This window comes from Stegodyphus dumicola, chromosome 9, assembly GCF_044657685.1.
Source record: "Stegodyphus dumicola isolate Sdum_Otavi_A_Nest chromosome 9, ASM4465768v1".
Lineage (NCBI taxonomy): Eukaryota > Metazoa > Arthropoda > Arachnida > Araneae > Eresidae > Stegodyphus > Stegodyphus dumicola.
The window spans coordinates 16,015,938-16,035,201 of record NC_140776.1 but is presented as its reverse complement, the minus strand read 5'-3'; the positions used below and the strand labels follow the sequence as shown (position 1 = coordinate 16,035,201).

General features: G+C 32.6%; 1 protein-coding gene across 7 annotated transcripts in view; it reads right to left on the bottom strand.

Annotated features, from left to right (window-relative positions):
• Positions 1-19,264, bottom strand: part of LOC118184793 (cell adhesion molecule Dscam1-like) — a 1,226,874-nt gene that overhangs the window by 425,013 nt on the left and 782,597 nt on the right. For all 7 annotated transcript variants that reach the window (XM_085823248.1, XM_085823249.1, XM_085823251.1 and 4 more), the window contains one exon: positions 872-942. In XM_085823248.1, the coding sequence (XP_085679374.1) occupies positions 872-942 (71 nt within the window). The remainder of the gene's footprint in view (positions 1-871; positions 943-19,264) is intronic.

Below are 19,264 nucleotides of genomic sequence, written 5' to 3'. Positions count from 1 at the left end.
TTTTCCATAATAAGTCACTTACTCTTTGCCACATTTAATAAAGCATCAATTACCGAAACATTCAATTTAATAAAAGAATTGTGTTTTGGATTTATTTAGTGGAATTTATTTTATTGGTGTTTTGCATCATTTGAAAATATAAAGAAAAATTTAATTACCAACGAAAGCATTACTTGATTGAATTCATTGCAATGATATTAATGAACTTACAGAAATTTAATTTAAAATCGCAATATAATTTTCACTTAAAATTATATAAAAAAAAATCTGAAGGTTTCAAATTTTAAATTACGTCCAAAGGGGAGTTTAATTAACATTTTGTGTGCTACATTTATTTATTAAATATCACGTTCTTCGCACCTAAACCATAAAATTCAGTTCAAGAGCAATATCGCAACATAATTTTAAAATGAGCCTATCTTTAGAATTTCCGATACACGGTCTCGCGCACTAGACATAAAAATGTATTTTCTGTACAGCGTTGCCATGGCTCGCTTTGAAATCCTTCAGTTTGTGAGTCAAAAATTCGTTAAAGTTTTACAAAATATGAAATCGATAATAAAAACAAATTTCAAATATTGGGCTTCCAGATGCCCATATTCGCAGGAGGGTTACGTTATTCAAAATTGGATGGCTCTAGGTACCGTTGTTTTATCACAATGCGAGAAACATAGATACATTTATACAGATTCTTCATTATTTCATTTCTTTAGGGCGATAATATTTGGTGGCAACAATTTGAAAAGTGAAACAACGCTTGTAGTGAATCAACGCAAAATGCTAAAACGAAATTAAAAGTCCTGTCCTCATGGGAAAATTGCCCTCTTTAGACTAAAAATTCAGTTGGAAAGCGATGAAAGAATATTATTACCATCCAAGATACTTTGACAGATGTTGAACTCGTGGCTTCAACTCGTATATCTGATGGAGGAGCAGCGGGCGCTATAAAAAATAATAAATAAATAAATAAATTTGTCTTATATCTAAAAAATACGTATACTGTACTGAGGAAAACTTAAATAATTGAAATATAACTATGTAAATTTCTCATAAAATTTAGAAGTACGAAAAAATACTAATACATATATCCAAATATTTCTTAAACATTCGTATCATTTATAGAACAGAGGAAAATGTAAATCAAAGATCCAAATGCATTATCACAAGATTCCAGCAAGGTAGACATAAACCAGTAAATAAAGAATAGAAAGAAGAAAATCTGAAAGTTTTCAGATCTTATATGAAATCCAAAAGGTCGTTTTTTTTTTAACGTATTGTGTGTTACCTTTATTTATTAAATATAATGTTCTTCGTACTTAAAAAACTTAAAATTCAATTCAACAGCAATATCACAAAATAGTTAAAAACAACATATCTTTAGAATTTCCACAGTCTGGCGCGCTGGAGATAAAGGTTTATTTATTATTTTTTTTTAATTCGGTACAGTGTTGCCATTCCTTGCTTTGAAATCGTTGAGTTTGTTAATAAGAAATTCGTTAAAGATTTACAAAATATGAAATAGGTGTTAAAAAAATTCGAAATTCAAAATTCGGCCTTCCAAGAGCCCATGTTCGATTAGAGGGCTGCGTTATTCAAAATTGGATGGCTCTAGGTACCGCTGTTTTTTCGAATTGTGAGAAACATTAATGCATTCCCGCAGATTCTCTCATTATTTAGTTTCTTTAAATATAATGCACGGCAATAATATTTGATAGCAAAAGTTTGAAATGTTAATAAAAAAAGTTAATAAAAAAAGTTAATAAAAAAGTGAAAGGATGTGAAATGCCGTTTTGAGACTTTGGTCTAATGCCCGTTTGGGCTAAAAAGTGAAAAAAAAAAAAAAAAAAAATCCTCGTTTTGACTTACTGTGCATGTACAATGAGATGAGTGTTATTATTTCGTTAATGATTAATGAATACCTGAAAACCATTGAAACTACATGATTGAATGTATTTTCCAGGTACATGAACAAAAGTATTTTGCGTATTATATTTATATTTCTCAAAGTCATTAAAATGATCAATTTATATTTAATCGACTTATTTATAATTATAATATATAAATTGATTCATTAATGTTAAATCGATTATATATTAATCAATTCTGCAATTAAGAAATTTAATTTAAATTAAATTTTAATTAATCAAATTAATGACTTCACAGATTTTACCTTAATTGATTATATTTACAGTTCTCAAAGTCATTAAATCGATTATGACGTTGTAGAAAGGCTAATAAATATTAGGCTTAATAGGGGCGATTCCTGCCTTTTCGTAAAGGGCGTGCTGTTAAAATGAAATTTAAAAATCATCTGTGTTAATGAATGGGAATTAACATTGCGCATTCTAATTATTTATTTATTATATATTTATATATAAACTTGTAAATAAAATTAATAAAGCGTAAATAATAACATTTTAAAACTCACCCATTTTCTGTTTTTGTTAATATTATGATCTCTATTAATATTTACATAAATAATTTATATTGAAGATACATATATTATTTGGTTTATGAAAAAGAAGTATATACTTGAGATTAAAATACAGCCAAAAGTCAAGAAATAACACTTGGATTACTTTCAGTTAAAATTTAAATTAATTGAATGCAATTTCTGCCCTTCTATTATGAATATTAAATTCCTGTGTAATATCTTCATAAAATAAAGACCATGCTTAAACACTCAGATGTTGGTGGTTCCCTGTAGATAATGTGCTGAATTCCCTTAATTTCTCTTGTGACTGTATTGCTGTAGTTTAATATAATTATTAATTCTTCTCGCTGCTAAAAATGATAGTTCAGCCAATGTTACTTGGAAATGGTATTTATAGAATGAGTGAAGATAATATAAAAGTTTCATTCATAATGCTCTGAATATTGTTGGTATTTATATATGGTAGGTTCATTTTTAAATCCGCAGAGGAATATAAAGCAGTCATCTCATTTTTAAGCTTTACAAAAATAAGTCTGCAGTATGGACCAGCAGTTTATTTATATAGCAATATTTCGGAACAGTTAGGATTAAAATAAATATAATTATCTTCATTCAGAAAAGTCGTAAACTCAAGTTTATTAAGGGAACCAAATATTCCGGAAATTTGATTAAATATGTTATCTAAAATTCAAGGTAATGTCGCTTGATTTGATATTTGCCAATATACACTCTTTGTTGCTTCAGATTTCTAGAAAACTATTGTTAGGAATTTCGTATTTAGCTAGGTAATTTAGTACAATTATAATTAAAATTGTTGTATTTCCCCGTGCAATGCAGCGAGATATAAATTTTAAGTGAACGCTATGCCGGAAAAGTAAGAATACAAGTGCATTTAACGTAGCATACAAATTACTGAGATATTCAAGAAATTGAATAAATGTAATTGACCACTATGTTAGCTGTAACCGTAATTTCACCCAGTTATTGCTTTCCAGAACTCTGGAGAAGCAGAAAGTACGAGAAATAGCTCGTGACCGCCTGAAAACTATAAAAGAGTTCAGTTACTTAGTTATTGTTATTGCTTGTTGTTTAGTTCCACGTAAGCTTTCTCTTTAGATGAGATTTGCATTGCGTTGTATGTAACGTTTTCAGTACACTCTTAGACAAGACTAAAAACAAACAAAAAAAAAAAAAAAAAAAAAAAACACGCACCGAGAAGATATAAAGAAAATTGGACACAAATTGATATGCATACAGGTTTCGACGGAAAATGCAAAATTTTACATTTTGGCTGCCAATGAATGAACGGTTGTCGCTACAACGCATCTGATCTGCTCAACTGGCAGATCAGATGCGTTGTAGCGACAACCGTTCATTCATTGGATTACGCACCGTTCATTCATAGGATATTTAAGAGAAGAAACTACGATTCCAGGTCATAAATTCTTCACGAATTTCATTCCGTGTACTCTGGTGGACAGTAACTATGCCTCACATACAGGTGCGCGAAAGATATGCGCAGTTGTTAGAATTTCAGAGAGGTCGTGTAGCTCCGCCCAAAGAAGCTGGTTGGTCTTATCGGCGAATAGCTCGACATTTGAGCAGGAGCGATGCCACTATTAGACGATGTTGGCAGAAACGGATGAACCATGACACAGTGTCAAGAAGGAAGCGATAGGCCTAGAGAAACGACAGAACGTGAAGACCGAGCAATCGTCAGAGTGGCAATTAGTGCTTCAGTGACCGCAAGGACCATTCATAGACGCACCGAGAAGATATAAAGTGGAACATAAAGACAGAAAGGGCGTCCCTTTCTGTCTTTCTGTTCCACTTTGAGGTCTGTTGAGGTCACGGTGCCCCTTGCGCCGACTACCATTAACCTCTATATAACGCCAAGCCCATTTGCAGAGGTGTCGGGCTCATTCGCACTGGAATGTCACTGACTGGAGCAGAATAGTCTTCAGTGATGAGTCCCGCTTTGAACTGAGCCCCGATGAACAGCGAAGCCGTGTCTGGAGACGCCCCGGACAGCGGTGTGATACCAACCTGACTGTCTTCAGGCAGACAGGCCGACAACCAGGAGTGATGGTCTGGGGTGCCATTTCATTTCATAGTAGGACCCCTTTGGTTGTCATCCGTCACAACCTTACAGCACAGCGGTACGTCGATGAAGTTCTAAGGCCCGTTGTGTTGCCCTTCATGTCAAGCCACCCTGGGCTTACATTTCAGCAAGATAATTTCCGCCCCACACTGCACATGTTTCTACTGCTTGACTTAGTGCTTTCCGAACATTAACTTGGCCAGCATGGTCGTAGGATCTCTGACCTATTAAGCACGTTTGGAGCATTAAGGGCAGGGCCCTCCAACCAGCTCGGGATGTTGACGATCTAACGCGCCAGTTGGGCAGAATTTGGCACGATATCCCTCAAAAGGACATCCGCAAACTCTATCAATAGGCCAAGCGGAATAACTGCTTGCATAAGGGCCAGAGGTGGACAAACGCGTTACTGACTTTTTCACTTTGTAAAGCTCTATCACTTCAATAAATCATCCAATTTTTCTCAAACTGTAATAATTTGTTTTTTTGTACATGTACATCACTTTTCGTTCCATTCGGATAACTCCTTCTTGGTGTGTCCTTCTTTTTTTTTTTTTTGCTTGTTTGTCTAAGAGTTTAGATCGAAATATAACTACTGATTATACTGCGTGATAATGTGAACACTTTTACTAATGTCTCTGAGGAAATTTCCAGGGTTCTGACATATTTCTTTTGATAAGGATACATTTTATTATCGGACTTGTGCATTCAATGTATTAGGAACGCAACAATATTTTTTTTAGTCTTGTAATCTAATGCAATGTCATACGGAACTTTGAAAGATGTAATAACGGAGGTGTAAATTAAATACTTAGGTCAATGCAAGCCTCCAAAAGAAAACTTGCCTCTAGCGTATTAAAGAGGCGTAATAAATTGCTTTAAATTCAGTGGCAAACTTTGGAGTATTCCCTAATTTGTAGCTATGAGGTATGCTAGAACGAGTATGCTAGAACGAGAAATTTATCCAATCCCTCGCATTGCAGGTAAAGAGGATGGAAAAGAAAGGCGTTCTATTTGCCCGTTGTAAATGTTTCTTCAGCTGAATGCTTACTCTCTTCAGCATAATAATTTATTATGAGGGATGGGTAGAAAGACATGGGAAGTGACAGCGCGGAATTCGTATCATTTTGAATGTCTGACTCTTAAACCAATTATTCAGTGCACAGCTACAGAGTGAAAGTAGTTAATAAGGATATTATACAATGAAATGCCTGGCCGGCGGTGGATAATTATTGTGAAGAGTGGTTAATTAGTGAAGCTGGACAATCCCCACTTCGTGTATCGTTAAACAAAGGATGTCCAGTACACATCACCATATCCATATACGAGAGACTTAATTATAAATTCTTTTTTCTCAGTTTTAAATTTATGGCCACATCCTGAGGCGATGCCCCTGCGACTAAGGGTTACCAGTCTCTGGTAAAGCCGTTGCAATTACCCACAGACAGTCAAGCATGACTCGCTACAAATTCTATCGATATCTTACAGACTCCAAAAACATCCGCTTGTATGCACAGTATGAACAAAAATACTTGCATTTCGCAGATCTAACACATCAGGTCCACAGCATAAGATCAGAACGAAATGATCCTTTTTTTTTAAGTGAAATATTTTTCTGTGTAATTTGTAGAAAAATACAAGGCTGGAGAATAAAATGTTACAGGAAACGAAATATACTTCTACGATCTTGGGATTAACGACTGCTACAAGATCTGTCCTAACTTTTGTTTATCGAATCAGTTCATAAGATTTGTTCATCAATATTTGAAACATTATGCTTAAAAATTTTGATTTGGTTTCTATCAATTACGCAACAACTCTTAAAAGTATTCATCCATTTTTTGTATTACAAGCATTCTAAGGCTTGTATATGAAATTGCAAATTTAAATTGTGGTTTGTGAAACTTAGTTCGGGTGACCTGACTAACCAGCAGATTCAGATTATTAATAAGTCAGATTATTGGTACCCGACTCTTGCATGTAATCGAACTCAAACCGATTTTGCATGCAATATTATTAGCTAGATAGATACTGAGTCTAAAATCTTGGTAGCCTACAATTTTCTCCGCATAACTTGGTATGACGATACAGCTGAGATAGCAAAATTACTGACACAAGCCAGAATAGCATTAAAGAGGATTGTTTTTGCATCAAGAAGAACAGCTGCAGAAATGTTGACGCCTGAGTTTCATGTTTATCTACAAAACCCAGTGTCGACATTATATAATACGAATAAAAACGCTTAAGCACAGTATTTGTAAATGCAAAATTCAGACTGCAACAAAGTAGAGAAATTGAAAGGTAGTATAATGATGAGTGCATATAAGTACTTTTTCAGATTATCAGTCTTCGCCCTTTGGTTTAAGTGCAGAGAAAATTATCATAAGTTCACGACTTCTTGCCAACTAGAATAAAATATGGCGGTAGTTTTGTTGAGCTTTAGCGCAATTGAAGCTCTGATCAGAAAGTTAATTACGCAATAATATTAATAAATGTCTTTTTGTGGGACAAAGGCAAATGACCCGTTTTTTAAAGTGAAATATTTTTTTTTCTGTTTCTCTGTTCATACTGTTCTGTTGTGACCATGCTGTTCTGCCATTCACCTAAATCAAATTGTCCAGTAATTTGAAGAACGTGAAGATGAAGTTATACGTAATCACTTGACTTATATGTTGTTGAACGACCATGATCTGTGATGGAAAACGAAAGGAGCTAGAGATAAATGTTTTATCTTTTAGCATTCCTCAACGCTGCTGAACAGTGATAACTCGGTCGGAAATTCGAGTCCCGCCGAACGGGCAGGCTGCGGATGCGTTTCGTGATTTTCCTCATGTAAAACGTAAATACGAACCAATTTCCCTTGAAATGTCTTTCACGGGGCTTTCCGCCCTTTCAGTGTAGCGCCTAATGGTGGAGCACTTACTAAGTTTTAAATAAAAGTCTCAAAGAACTAGACTTATTTCTGACAGAAGAATGCTATGTAAAATACCTATTAACATTGATAAGAGTTTACATGCTGTCATTTTAAAAAGAGATTAAGAAGTTTTAGATAATATATTTACTCCTGCAGCATATTAGATATGAATTTTCCATGTTACCCACATAGCAGAAAAACATCCTTGGGATATCCCAAGGATGTTGCTCGCGGGTTATGCGCACATCCTCAGGACATCCCGCGAACCTCCTAAACACCTCCTCCCGAGTGCTTAATGTCACATCCCGGGATATCCTCAGGACATCCTAACCAAGTCCCATCGACAGCGTGTGGGATGTTATTAGGATATGAACTCCTACTTACTACATCCTCAGGACATCCCGCAAACCTCCTAAGCACATCCCACTATATCCTAACAACATCCTATCTATGTCCCATTGACAGCATATGGGATGTTATTAGGATTTAAAGTCCTACTTACTACATCCTCAGGACATCCTGTAATATCCCAATTTCCTCCTAAACTCATCCTCCTGAGCGCTTAATGTCACATCCCAGTATATCCTTAGGACATCCTATCTACGTCCCACCGACAGCGTATGGGATGCTATCAGGATTTTAAACACTAGTTACAATATCCCTTTAACCTCTTAAATACATACTCTCAACTGCTTAGTGTCACATCCCAGTATATATACAGAGAAAAATTCCAGTGAAAGTATGTGAAGGTGTGATGATCTAAAACCTACTTTTTTTTTACACAGATAGTCTCAAATCGTTCTCCTATGGTTACTATGGAAAAATCAGAAATGTTGAAAATATTTATACAACTTATTTTGTTTTTAAATCTGAATTTGTGAATATATTAAAACTGAGCAAGGAAATTAAAATGAATTATTAATACAAAATATTAAAACTGAAAATTTTGCTTTTATTTTTAAGATATTAAAAATCTTTTGATCATTTTTAAACATCCAATAGCCCCCAAATTGAATTATTCATAATTAAATTATTTTACAAAATCAGTTTCTAATTTCAGTTAATTTGTATTAAAAATTGGATAATAAAATTACCCATTTAATAATCTTTACATAAATGAATCATCTTTCTTTAAAACATGTAAAGAATTTATAGTGTTTTGATGACACTGTTGGGTGTGTATTTAATTATGGCAAAGCACACTAGGGCTATCTGCCTAAGAGGAGGACTTTCTAAGGGAAACTGGCTCGTATACACGTTACACATGGGGAAAACCACGAAAACGCCCATGCAGCCAGCCCGTTCGCGGGATTCGAACCTCGGACCGAACTACCAGTGTTCAGCGACTTTACTACTCGGCCGCTGGTGGGCATCTGACACTGTTGGGAAATTGTTAAAAGGAATAAGTTGTATTTTTAAAACTAAATAAATTCCTAGCCTCAGAATAAATAAATATGTTTTCGTAATATGAGAATGCTGCAGGCTTTTTTATATATTTAATATTTAGTTGTAAAAATTTGACATTATGTTAACAATTCTTTATATCATTCAAAAGGTAACTCAAGAAGCTCTTCTAAAATTCTATCTTTCTGCTCACACAATTAAAAAAAAATTCTGAAAGGCCTCAGATTTTAGCAGTCACTCAAAGAGGCTAAAAGTTTATGAATGCATAGATTATCAATACAGATGGGGCAATGGAAATAGCAAAACATTTTATAAGATACTGACACCAGAAAGTTATACATCTTCTATATATTTGAAAAATGAAATATATCATGCAATTATGTAGAAATATTAAAATGTTTTCAATTAGATATATCATGAATTAAATGCATTTTAAATCAATCAGATTAAAAATTAAAAAAAGCATTGTTACTCTTTTTAGAAGAACTGTGTGTAATACTTTTAAATAGCTTGGCTTGTTAGTCAATAATATATTAGATTTTAAAGGTAAATATGTTAAATTTTGCCAAATGGCAAGACTTGAATGAAAAGCGAAACAAGTTTACGACTGACGATATGAAGTCACATTTCAAAACTAATAGCCCTTTTAGATTAAAAAAAAAAAGTTCTGAAAATAATTTGCAATGGTTCATTGGTATTATTTTACGCAAAATTCAGTAAAATGAAGTTTACCCGTTGAAATCAACACCAAATTAAACTTTGTAAATTCTAGCGCATGTTAAAGTTTGTCTCATCCACAATTTTATTACTAACCATTCATTTCAGAGCAAAATAAAACAGTAATTGCCATTTATATGACAATCAATATCAAAAATTTAAATCTGCATTTTACACAACATAGAAAAACTTCAAAAGACCATACTGTTTACCATGCAATTAAGGCATTTTATTCTGCTATCAACTCTACCAATTATTAATTCCATTAAGTATATTCAGTTTACTCTCTCTGCTCAATATATGCAATGTAAAATTTTCCATAAATTTATTAATTCATTTTATTTTGAGGTGAGCTTTTATTCAACTCTCAATGTCAACGAGAATGTTTAGTTCATTTTTTATTCGGTCTCAAAAGAGAAATCAAAATACGTGGATTTATGTACATGTATTTATGAATCAAAATACATGAGAAATCACAGTGAGAAAAGCACTTCTACCTTAAACTGTGATTATATATAACAAATGCAGTGAATTATAGTTAAAAAATAGTGAAAATATTTATATTTCTGAACTATTTCATATATAACATTTTCAGTTTCGCAAATGTGGCAATTTAAGAACTTTTTTACGTATACCAATTTTTTGAAATATCTGCAGATTTTTGTATCTTCAAGGAAAGCTTATTCTTTCACCTTTAGTATATAAGTAATGGTAATTTACCAGATAAAATTACTTAATGGGGAATACAGAAAAATATCTAACCACTTACCTTTGTGACTTCGTCTGCAAAGAGACTAAAAAAGTAGTTCAGCTAAATCTGCTATAATAAATATTTATAATAATGCTAAATTATGCAATATCTATTAATATGACAAATTTTTGTAAAGCTATTTATTTGGATGAAAAATAAACACATTCAGAAATTTATGGCACTATATTATGATTAACAGAGGAAAAACACTTTTCAAAATTCAAAATAGTTTTTATTAATCCAATTTATCACATTTTATTTGAATTCATGAAAAACAATCTTATATCCATGTATTCTTGTGTATATAAGAACCCTTGATAAATTGGATATCTGTCATTGCCTTTCACAGCACCTAAAATAAAGAAAACACTCACAATTACTATATATGAATATAATTCATAATTAAATTTAAACAAATGATTATTAGAATGCAAATTAAAGGAAGCATTTAAAATATTTTAACATTTAGTACCTATAAACAGAGTAGCAATTATTTGATTTTTCGATTATAGTAAAATAAACATGGGGGATGCCTTTTAAAATTTTTTATGTCAGAAAATAAACTCAAACCACCAGATGAACATATGAACAGTTTTATCAATCAGCCACTGGTAGGTAACCTGGATACTGAATCAACGTATAAAGTTGCCAAGATAAAGAGAGAAACAAAATTATGATAATCACATCTTACCTATTCATAAAACTATTTTAAAAAATTTAATGTGTAGACAAGTCCAAAAAGAGTGAGAATGAATTTATTTTGCAACACAAAGTAAAGTCTTGCAGGAGCAAAAAAAAACTTGTCTCATGAGATTGGCAAGTAAAAAATAATTAATTGCATCTGGTAACATTTATCTGACAACACATAAGTAATTGTTAGCTACGTGCAGAAAATAAAATCTGATCAGGGGCATAGCTAGAGGGGGGCATCTGTCCCCGGGTGCAGAATCCAAGGGGCGCCAAACTGATGTTAGAACATTTTAGAAATAAATGTTTTCCATCTTGGCAAGCAGTAGGGGGCACGAAATCTTCAGTTGTTCCTGAGCACTGAAAACCCTAGCTATGACTCTGAATCTGATCATGTTAATGCAATTTTAAACTTTTGAATTTAACCGCAGAAATTTACCAAAGAAGTACTTGTAACAGTAGTAAATGAAGATGTGGCCAATCTTTACTGTATGGTACACCTTGGTTTCTGTCTGAAAAAAAATCGCAAAGTGGTATTGGTTGTTTGTGAAATGTGGAAGCCCATTGCGTCAAATAAGTTTTTCGGTAACCCTAATGTTGATAATGTTGGCGAAAGTAGCCTTTGGGGAAAAAAAAAAAAAAAACTTTTTTTTTGTCAATAAAAAGGAGTTATTTCTGCAAATATTGCCAACGTGCTGTGATAAATTTAGTTTTGGGCTACTTTTTTTAATAGTAAACCTTTTGTACGGTCCCAGGTTTTTGGTTCTTACCATTCTTTTCAATTGCTGTGTTTGGTTGCACGGAAGTGGTATGGTCTTGTATTTTGAACATGCTATTTATTATTTTGGTGTGGGTACCATCGTTTGAGTATGTCTGAGGTGACTAAGAGACGAAAAATTTAATTGAATTGCTTACCTGGAGGATGGTGGTGGGAAGCCTAAACATATGCATGTGAAAAAAAAGGTATGTTAAAAAAATGACGTTTCATTTATTTTTTTGTCTCTGTGTGTTAATTTTTGTTAGAAGATTTGTTGTTTAATGTTATGTTAGGAAATATGTATTTTTGGTAACTTATTCCTCTCTGTTTGTGTGTTTTCGGTTGTCTGTGTGTTAAGACAGTGGCGAATTTTTTCTGGTAACTATGATATTTTTAACTTTCTGATTTTCTTAAAGTGAAAATAGATCAATGTGTACATGGCAAAGTTAAGGCAGTGCACAATACCCAGTTTGTGCAGTTCTCTGTTTTAATAGGTCGATGTGTACATGGACACAGAGTTTGTGTATGTCTTTGACTTCTTATTTTGGTTTTGTGTAGCGGCCACCTTGAAATTGGTGCCGATCTTGATATAAAAAAAAAAACGATTCGCCAAGGGTTACAGTAGAGTAAATTTTTACCAAAGATGTTCTACCATAATCACCATTTCAGTGGTTTAAACACTAGTGGAGCAGTATGCAGAGATGAAGATTTGAGTTTTGTTTACACAGCATGATGGTTTAGGCACTCCAGCCATTACAGTGAACAAAATTATAATAAACATAGCCACAATAATTGTCTATAAATATTGATGTATAACACTGCATTAACTAATATATTTCTTATGAATATATATGTATATACAGAATCCTTAATCGAAGGGAAAAACAGAAGACTGTGCATGCATTTTCCTTTAACTGAAACGGATTTGACCATACAAATCTCAGTCTTACGGGACATGCCACACTATGCAGATAGACAGTAAAAAGTGCTTGTGTTGTTTTTATTTGTTAGAGGTATGAAATAAATATACTTCTAGATTTTAATTTTTTCTTTTCTTGTTTTACATTTGGATTACCTATCAAAAAGTAAGGAATTTTGATATTATTACAATATCGGAGTTAAAATAACAATTATTGGACATGTTAAAGTAATGAAAATTTTAAATTAGGTTAAAAAGTAACCCTTAATGTAGCATATTTTTGAATTAAACTCTATCGACATTAAAAACAACAAAACGTCCCTCTTTATTAAGGACTTTAATTAACTAATTTTAAATACGGAGCTATGAATGAATTTTTTCCCTTGCACGTTATAATAACTGAAACAAAATTACTCTGATACAGTCAAAATTCCTAAATGCAAGTACATAAAATTTACTTTAGCAATTTAAAGAGATGAGACACACTGAACACATGAATAAATTTCTATCAAAGAATAATTTATTAAATTTGGCCCGTTCCATAGTAAACTTTAACCATTAGATTACATTATTACACCATGTTATCAGTTTGAAAAGCAAGTCATAAGCCAGATCTTGGATGTAAAAGAAATGCACAAAATAATATACAGATTATTGAAAAATGATGTATACCAATGTTTATAGATATGATTAAATGTAACAGAAAATTTACTGTCACAACCACATTTTTAAGTGAAATGTATTATTTTAACATTTTACAATATTTAAGGTATGGCATTAAATGCAACATTATGTGCCTGGATATAAGTTAGTAAATTAAAAAAAATAATAATAATAATCAAAGAATGAATGTCATGAAAAATTTCAAAAACAAGCAGAATTTAATTTAGAAGACCTTTAGACACTTATGATAAATAAATTTGAGAATTCGTCACCCAAAATTAAATTATAATTAACTGAAACCAGTTTGACTGACCTTCTACAAAATCCTTCAGCTGCAATTTTTTCTAGCTTGAAAACCAAATTCTTCTCCACATGGTAATAACATCTTAACCAGTTGAAATTCCTGCAGAAAGTTTGATAACACAGTAATAGAATTAATAGAATAGAAAAATTAACACAAAAGTATAGAACATCATTTAAACTTAACATTATTACAAATTTTGGTGCTTTCTGACTATCTGCAAAGCTGTGAAAATTGGCAAAATGGTTAGTTTATGGTTCATATCTACTGCTCTTTTCACAAGTAGTAATTCAAATAAGCACTTTATAAGAAACAAGAAATTTTAGGATGCACACACACAAAAATATGTACATTGGGTCAATATTCACATATTTTTCATCCAATGGAATACTATTCAGAAATAAAGATTAAATATAAAGCATGTAAATACATGTGTGTGGTATGCATATTCATAGTTTGCTATTATCATGTGCATACTCTTGCTGTTTTAGCATAAGTTGAAGCTGTGAGGGCAGATGATAAGAAAGTATCAGAATTTTTCATGTATAAGAAAAGATTGCCCTGACAATAGTATCTCAATTGTTTAGCATTGACATTTACATAGCGCATTAGAAATATATAGTAATATATGTATAATAAAAAGATAATTGCATATTATTAATTCATTTTTTTAAATGCCAAACTTTAACAATTCTTTCACATATAATTAAATAGAATTCTTTCACATGAACATCTAAAATCCATTCTTAACTAAAGAATAAATAATAAAACCATGTAAATTTCTTATCAAGCCCATCATTTCCGAAATGTCTACTTCTGAAAGTTCCCAGCATTTCTCAATATATTATTAAATTACTAAACTAAGCATCAATGATCGTCATGTTCGCTAATGTGGCAATATCTTTCACACTTCTTTGTTACCACAAGTAACAAGTAGGCTTCAATAAATCTTTAACTGTTACATGCTACTTTTGTCTAAAATTTGTACAAATAATAAAATTAAATGAGCTCTTTATAATATGCTCAAAGAAATAATTTTGTATGAAAATTTGTATGTTATATATTGGCCTGATTAATGATTCAGGAAATAATTTGGATTTTCAAAGTGCTTCCAATAATTCAAATTTCAGCTTGTGTCAAAATAAAATCTATAACACAAAGATAAGCAAATTTCCTTATGAACAATGCATTTTAACATTATTCAATCACTTGCAATCACACAGTACTGATTGCTTCAATAAACATTACTGTAACTGTGTTATTTAAAAGACAGTAATGTTTTAATTATTTCCTTAATTAAAACATTACAGTCTTTCCTCCTTCTAACACCAAAAGAAAACCCAGATAAGGAATATAAAAATATCAGTAAAAATAAATTATATTATTGAACATTAATTACACTTATGCATATATTATTTTATTATAAATTATTTCAAAATCAAAGAAGAGAAGGGGGAGAAACTTTAATATTGACATTTCTAAATTGATATAAACATTAATCATTTAGTACAGTTTGTTATTTCAGGCAAAAAGAATTCACTTTTCTGGATAGCATTTATATTTCCATCTCACTTTCAATGAAACATTAAGAGAAATGCATATAATTTAAACACCAGTTTATTTTATTTATCAGAGAGATTATGTCAACTCGAAAAAAACCTATCAGTAAAATTCGGTAGTAATAATTCTGAATGTTAGGCAACTTGCAAGATTCAACAAAAATTATCAATACTTTTATTATAATGACAATACTACAGTAACATGAACATAAAATTAAACTGCATATAACTATAAAATAAGCCAGCATATAATAATGGTGCATTGGTTTCTAAAACAATGGGCTCGATGAAAAAATACTATTCTATAAGCTATTCATATTCTTCAGCTTTCCTAATATTCTCATGTTCACTTTACATAACTAAAGTATCTAAAATACAATAAAAATGCAAACAATATTTATGAGAAAATGTTAAAAGCAATCATAAGCATTTGATTGAATGACCATATTTTGTCTTCCTGCAAGTCGAATCTTAAAATGATATGCAGTTTGAAAAATGCTTAATCCTTTTATAAAATATTCAAAAAAGATTAAAAAAAGGTACTGTTCTGTTATCAGGACCGGGTTCAGAATTGTATTTATGTATGCTTGTATATTTGTGTGTCTACATATACACATCTATGCACATACTTACGAACACAGGTTCATAATTTCCGATTCTGGTCCCAATAACAGAACAGTACCCCCAAAAAAAGTTGAATTACAAACTAGATTAAGATAATGTTTCAACCATACACATTTGGGACAAAACAATGCAAACTCTTATTTTTATACAATTGTTCAAACTATTTAACATAAATTTATTGCTGCAATAAAATAATAAGCAATCTGATCACACATATTATTTTGAAACTGAATGCATAAACTAGACTAAAAAAAATTCAGTCATAAACATTTGGATAGCAGGGCAAATTAGATATTTGAAAAGACAGTCAGCCATTGAGATACACGTAATTCACGAGAGAATGGTAACAATTCATAAAGCTGTGAAACATTTAACTGTCAAAATGACATAAATAACATAAATTCGAAAAGCAAAAAAAGTAAACATACAAGTATTGCAACTGAACTTACCTTTCATGCAACAAAAAATATCCATACAAGTTAACCTCATGGCGCAGCCATTTTGGATTTCGTTTCAAATCAGACAGATGTTTACGGATTTGCGGAAGAATACGAGGAACTAGTAGTTTGCCGGATACAATGTGCAATGACGCGAAAGAATATAGTTCTGTAGAACCAAAGCTGTGTAGAACTTCCTACATTATTCCGTAATAAACAGTACTATTTCCTAATTTTTTCTTTATCTAATTAATTAATTAATAGGGAAATAGTTAAATAATGCCGAATTCATTTTTAATGAAATTAAAATTTTGCATGTATGGGACGACCACCTTCCATCCAATATTTCTGAGAATATAAACAAATTTTGGAATCTGAGAGTATCAGTAAATAAATATATAGAATATCGCCTCTCAAACGACCACTTCTGAAAGTGACCAATAGTTCTGAGATTATAAATAAATATTGATATTAAGCATTATTTCTATAAGACGACCATCTCTATATAAGACCAAAGTTTCTAGAATCTTAGATAGTCATCAGAGATATATCTTTACTGCGAAATTATCGCACGACTGTAATTCAATATCAATAACAGATCGCGCGATTGAAAAACATTTTCTGTCCTGTAATTAGAGGAAAAAAATTTTCCTTATGAGGTATTTCTTCCGCTTTCCTAGCGTGCCTTCGTGGTGTAACAGTTCTGCACGCTGGGCCGGTATTTCAGAGGTCCGTGGTTCGATTCACGGCGAAGGCGGTTGCTAATTTTTCATCTCTACGGCTTCCCAAAAAAATCCTAATATCTCTACAGTGGCGCCCGAACTATAAAGGTGTTGGATGAGGTATATCCACACCCAGGATTAAGTGATTGGATTCCCTTAAAAAAAAAGTCGGCCTTTAAAAAGAGAAGTAATATAAGGTATTTCTCCCGCTTTCCTAGCGTGTCTTCGGCCCACCAGCGGCCGAGCGGTAAAGTCGCTGAACACTGGTAGTGCGATCCGAGGTTCGAATCCCGCGAACGGGCTGGCTGCATGGGTGTTTTCGTGGTTTTCCCCAAGTGTAACGTGTATACGAGCCAGTTTCCCTTAGAAAGTCCTCCACGAAGACATCCATCCCCTTAGGCAGATAGCCCTAGTGTGCTTTGCCATAATTAAATACACCACCACCACACCTAGCGTGTCTTCGTGGTGTAGTGGTTCTGCACACTGGGCCGGTATTCCAGAGGTCCATCCTTCGATTCCCGGCGAAGGCAGTTGCTAATTTTTCATGTTTCCTGCTTCCAAAAAAATACCTAATGTCTCTATAACCAAATTTAAAAAAAAAATCGTTTCCGTAATTAAATATATCTATATCTAATTTTACCTATATTTGTAGTACGGTTTGTAATCTGTAATTATACATGTAATTTATACATTTTTTATAAAAAAAAATATATGTAATTTAGAATTTTGCAAATATTCTAGAAAATGCTAATCCATTGAAAAAAATCTTTTCCATGACTAAATAAATTTTTAAAAACGTCAGAAAAAATAGCAGTTAAAATTAATAACAAAATAACAAGAATAAATCATCAATCATATCAATATTTTTAATGTACATCATTTAGAAACAACTTAGTAAAATACATATGAAAGATAAAATAATGTGCAAGTTTCAGATGTGCAATGTCAAAAAATTAAAACATGTAAATTTGAGAACGAATATCCTCAAAATGTTTGACAACGAAAGTCCTCCGGACAATGCAGAATGAATGTCCTCAGGATGTGAAATTGGTGAACTCCTCAGGACATCTGAGAATCAACATCTTCAGGACATCCTGTCATATCCCGGGACATAGCGACTTAAATAAGACATCCTCAGGATGTTAAATTACGATCTCCTCAGGACATCTGAGAATCAACATCCTTAGGACATCCTATGTATGTCCCGGGATATTGCGACTTAAATAGGACATCCTGAGGATGTTTTGTGCTATGGGGGTATATTTTAAAGTTACTTTGGACATCCAGTGTACGTACCGAATTGCGTCAATGAGATATTACATAAATTACTATTGTACAGCAGTACGCCGCCCAGCCGGTATAATAATTAGTGATGCTTACTGCCGTATGGATGTCCCCTTCGAATCCTGGAGAATGCATAGATGTTTGTAAGCGTATACTGCTTTTGCAGCAAAGGGACACTAAAAAAGGCCAGTACTGATACTGGATGACGAGCGCCAAGCGCCAAGTCCTCTGAAAAGGCTGGGGGGGGTAGGAAGATTCTTCGACGGCTTTCTCTACCTGTAGTTTATGATTTAACTTTACTGGATGACAGTGTGAGATATAATCGACCAAAGACAATCCATCAATAGCTGCAGGTCACTTATCCCTGTTCAAAGGACTGTGGTGAACAGGCGGCAGGTAGCGCTTCTGAATCCATGAATGATTAGTACATTTGTAAGGTTGCATAATACTTACTACATTTTTTAACTAAAAACATATTTATTACAGTTACGAGAAGTCTTTACAAATGATATAATTCATATATATATATATAATTCATGAATTATAATTCCATATGTAATTCATGGATAGTATAGAAAAATCATTGTAAGGAAGTATAGTTCTCGTGACGTGAGGAACTTGCTAACGAGGGTCTCTCTAGTCGAGAGTTCAACATTCCGGCGTGCTATTCCGACGGAAAAAAAGCTGCAGATTGAATTAGCCACGCCTCCTTAATTTTTCAGTAGTATTTTACATACTTTGATTCGACATATCTGGAACGATATCAGAGGAAGAACAAGGTCATTGGTTCGTCATCCCTCCTGAAATCGAGAGGCTTTGTCGACAGGCACAGTGCAGGACGCTAAAATCTCTTGACCCTGGTCGTGAAGTTATGTCTCATACTGTCAACTGGAACGAATCGTTGAGTCTGCGATGTCAGAACCATGTTGTGTGACACATTGTAAGAGCTTGAAAACAATGACTTGCGGGGGAAGGCAAACACGATTTTTTCAT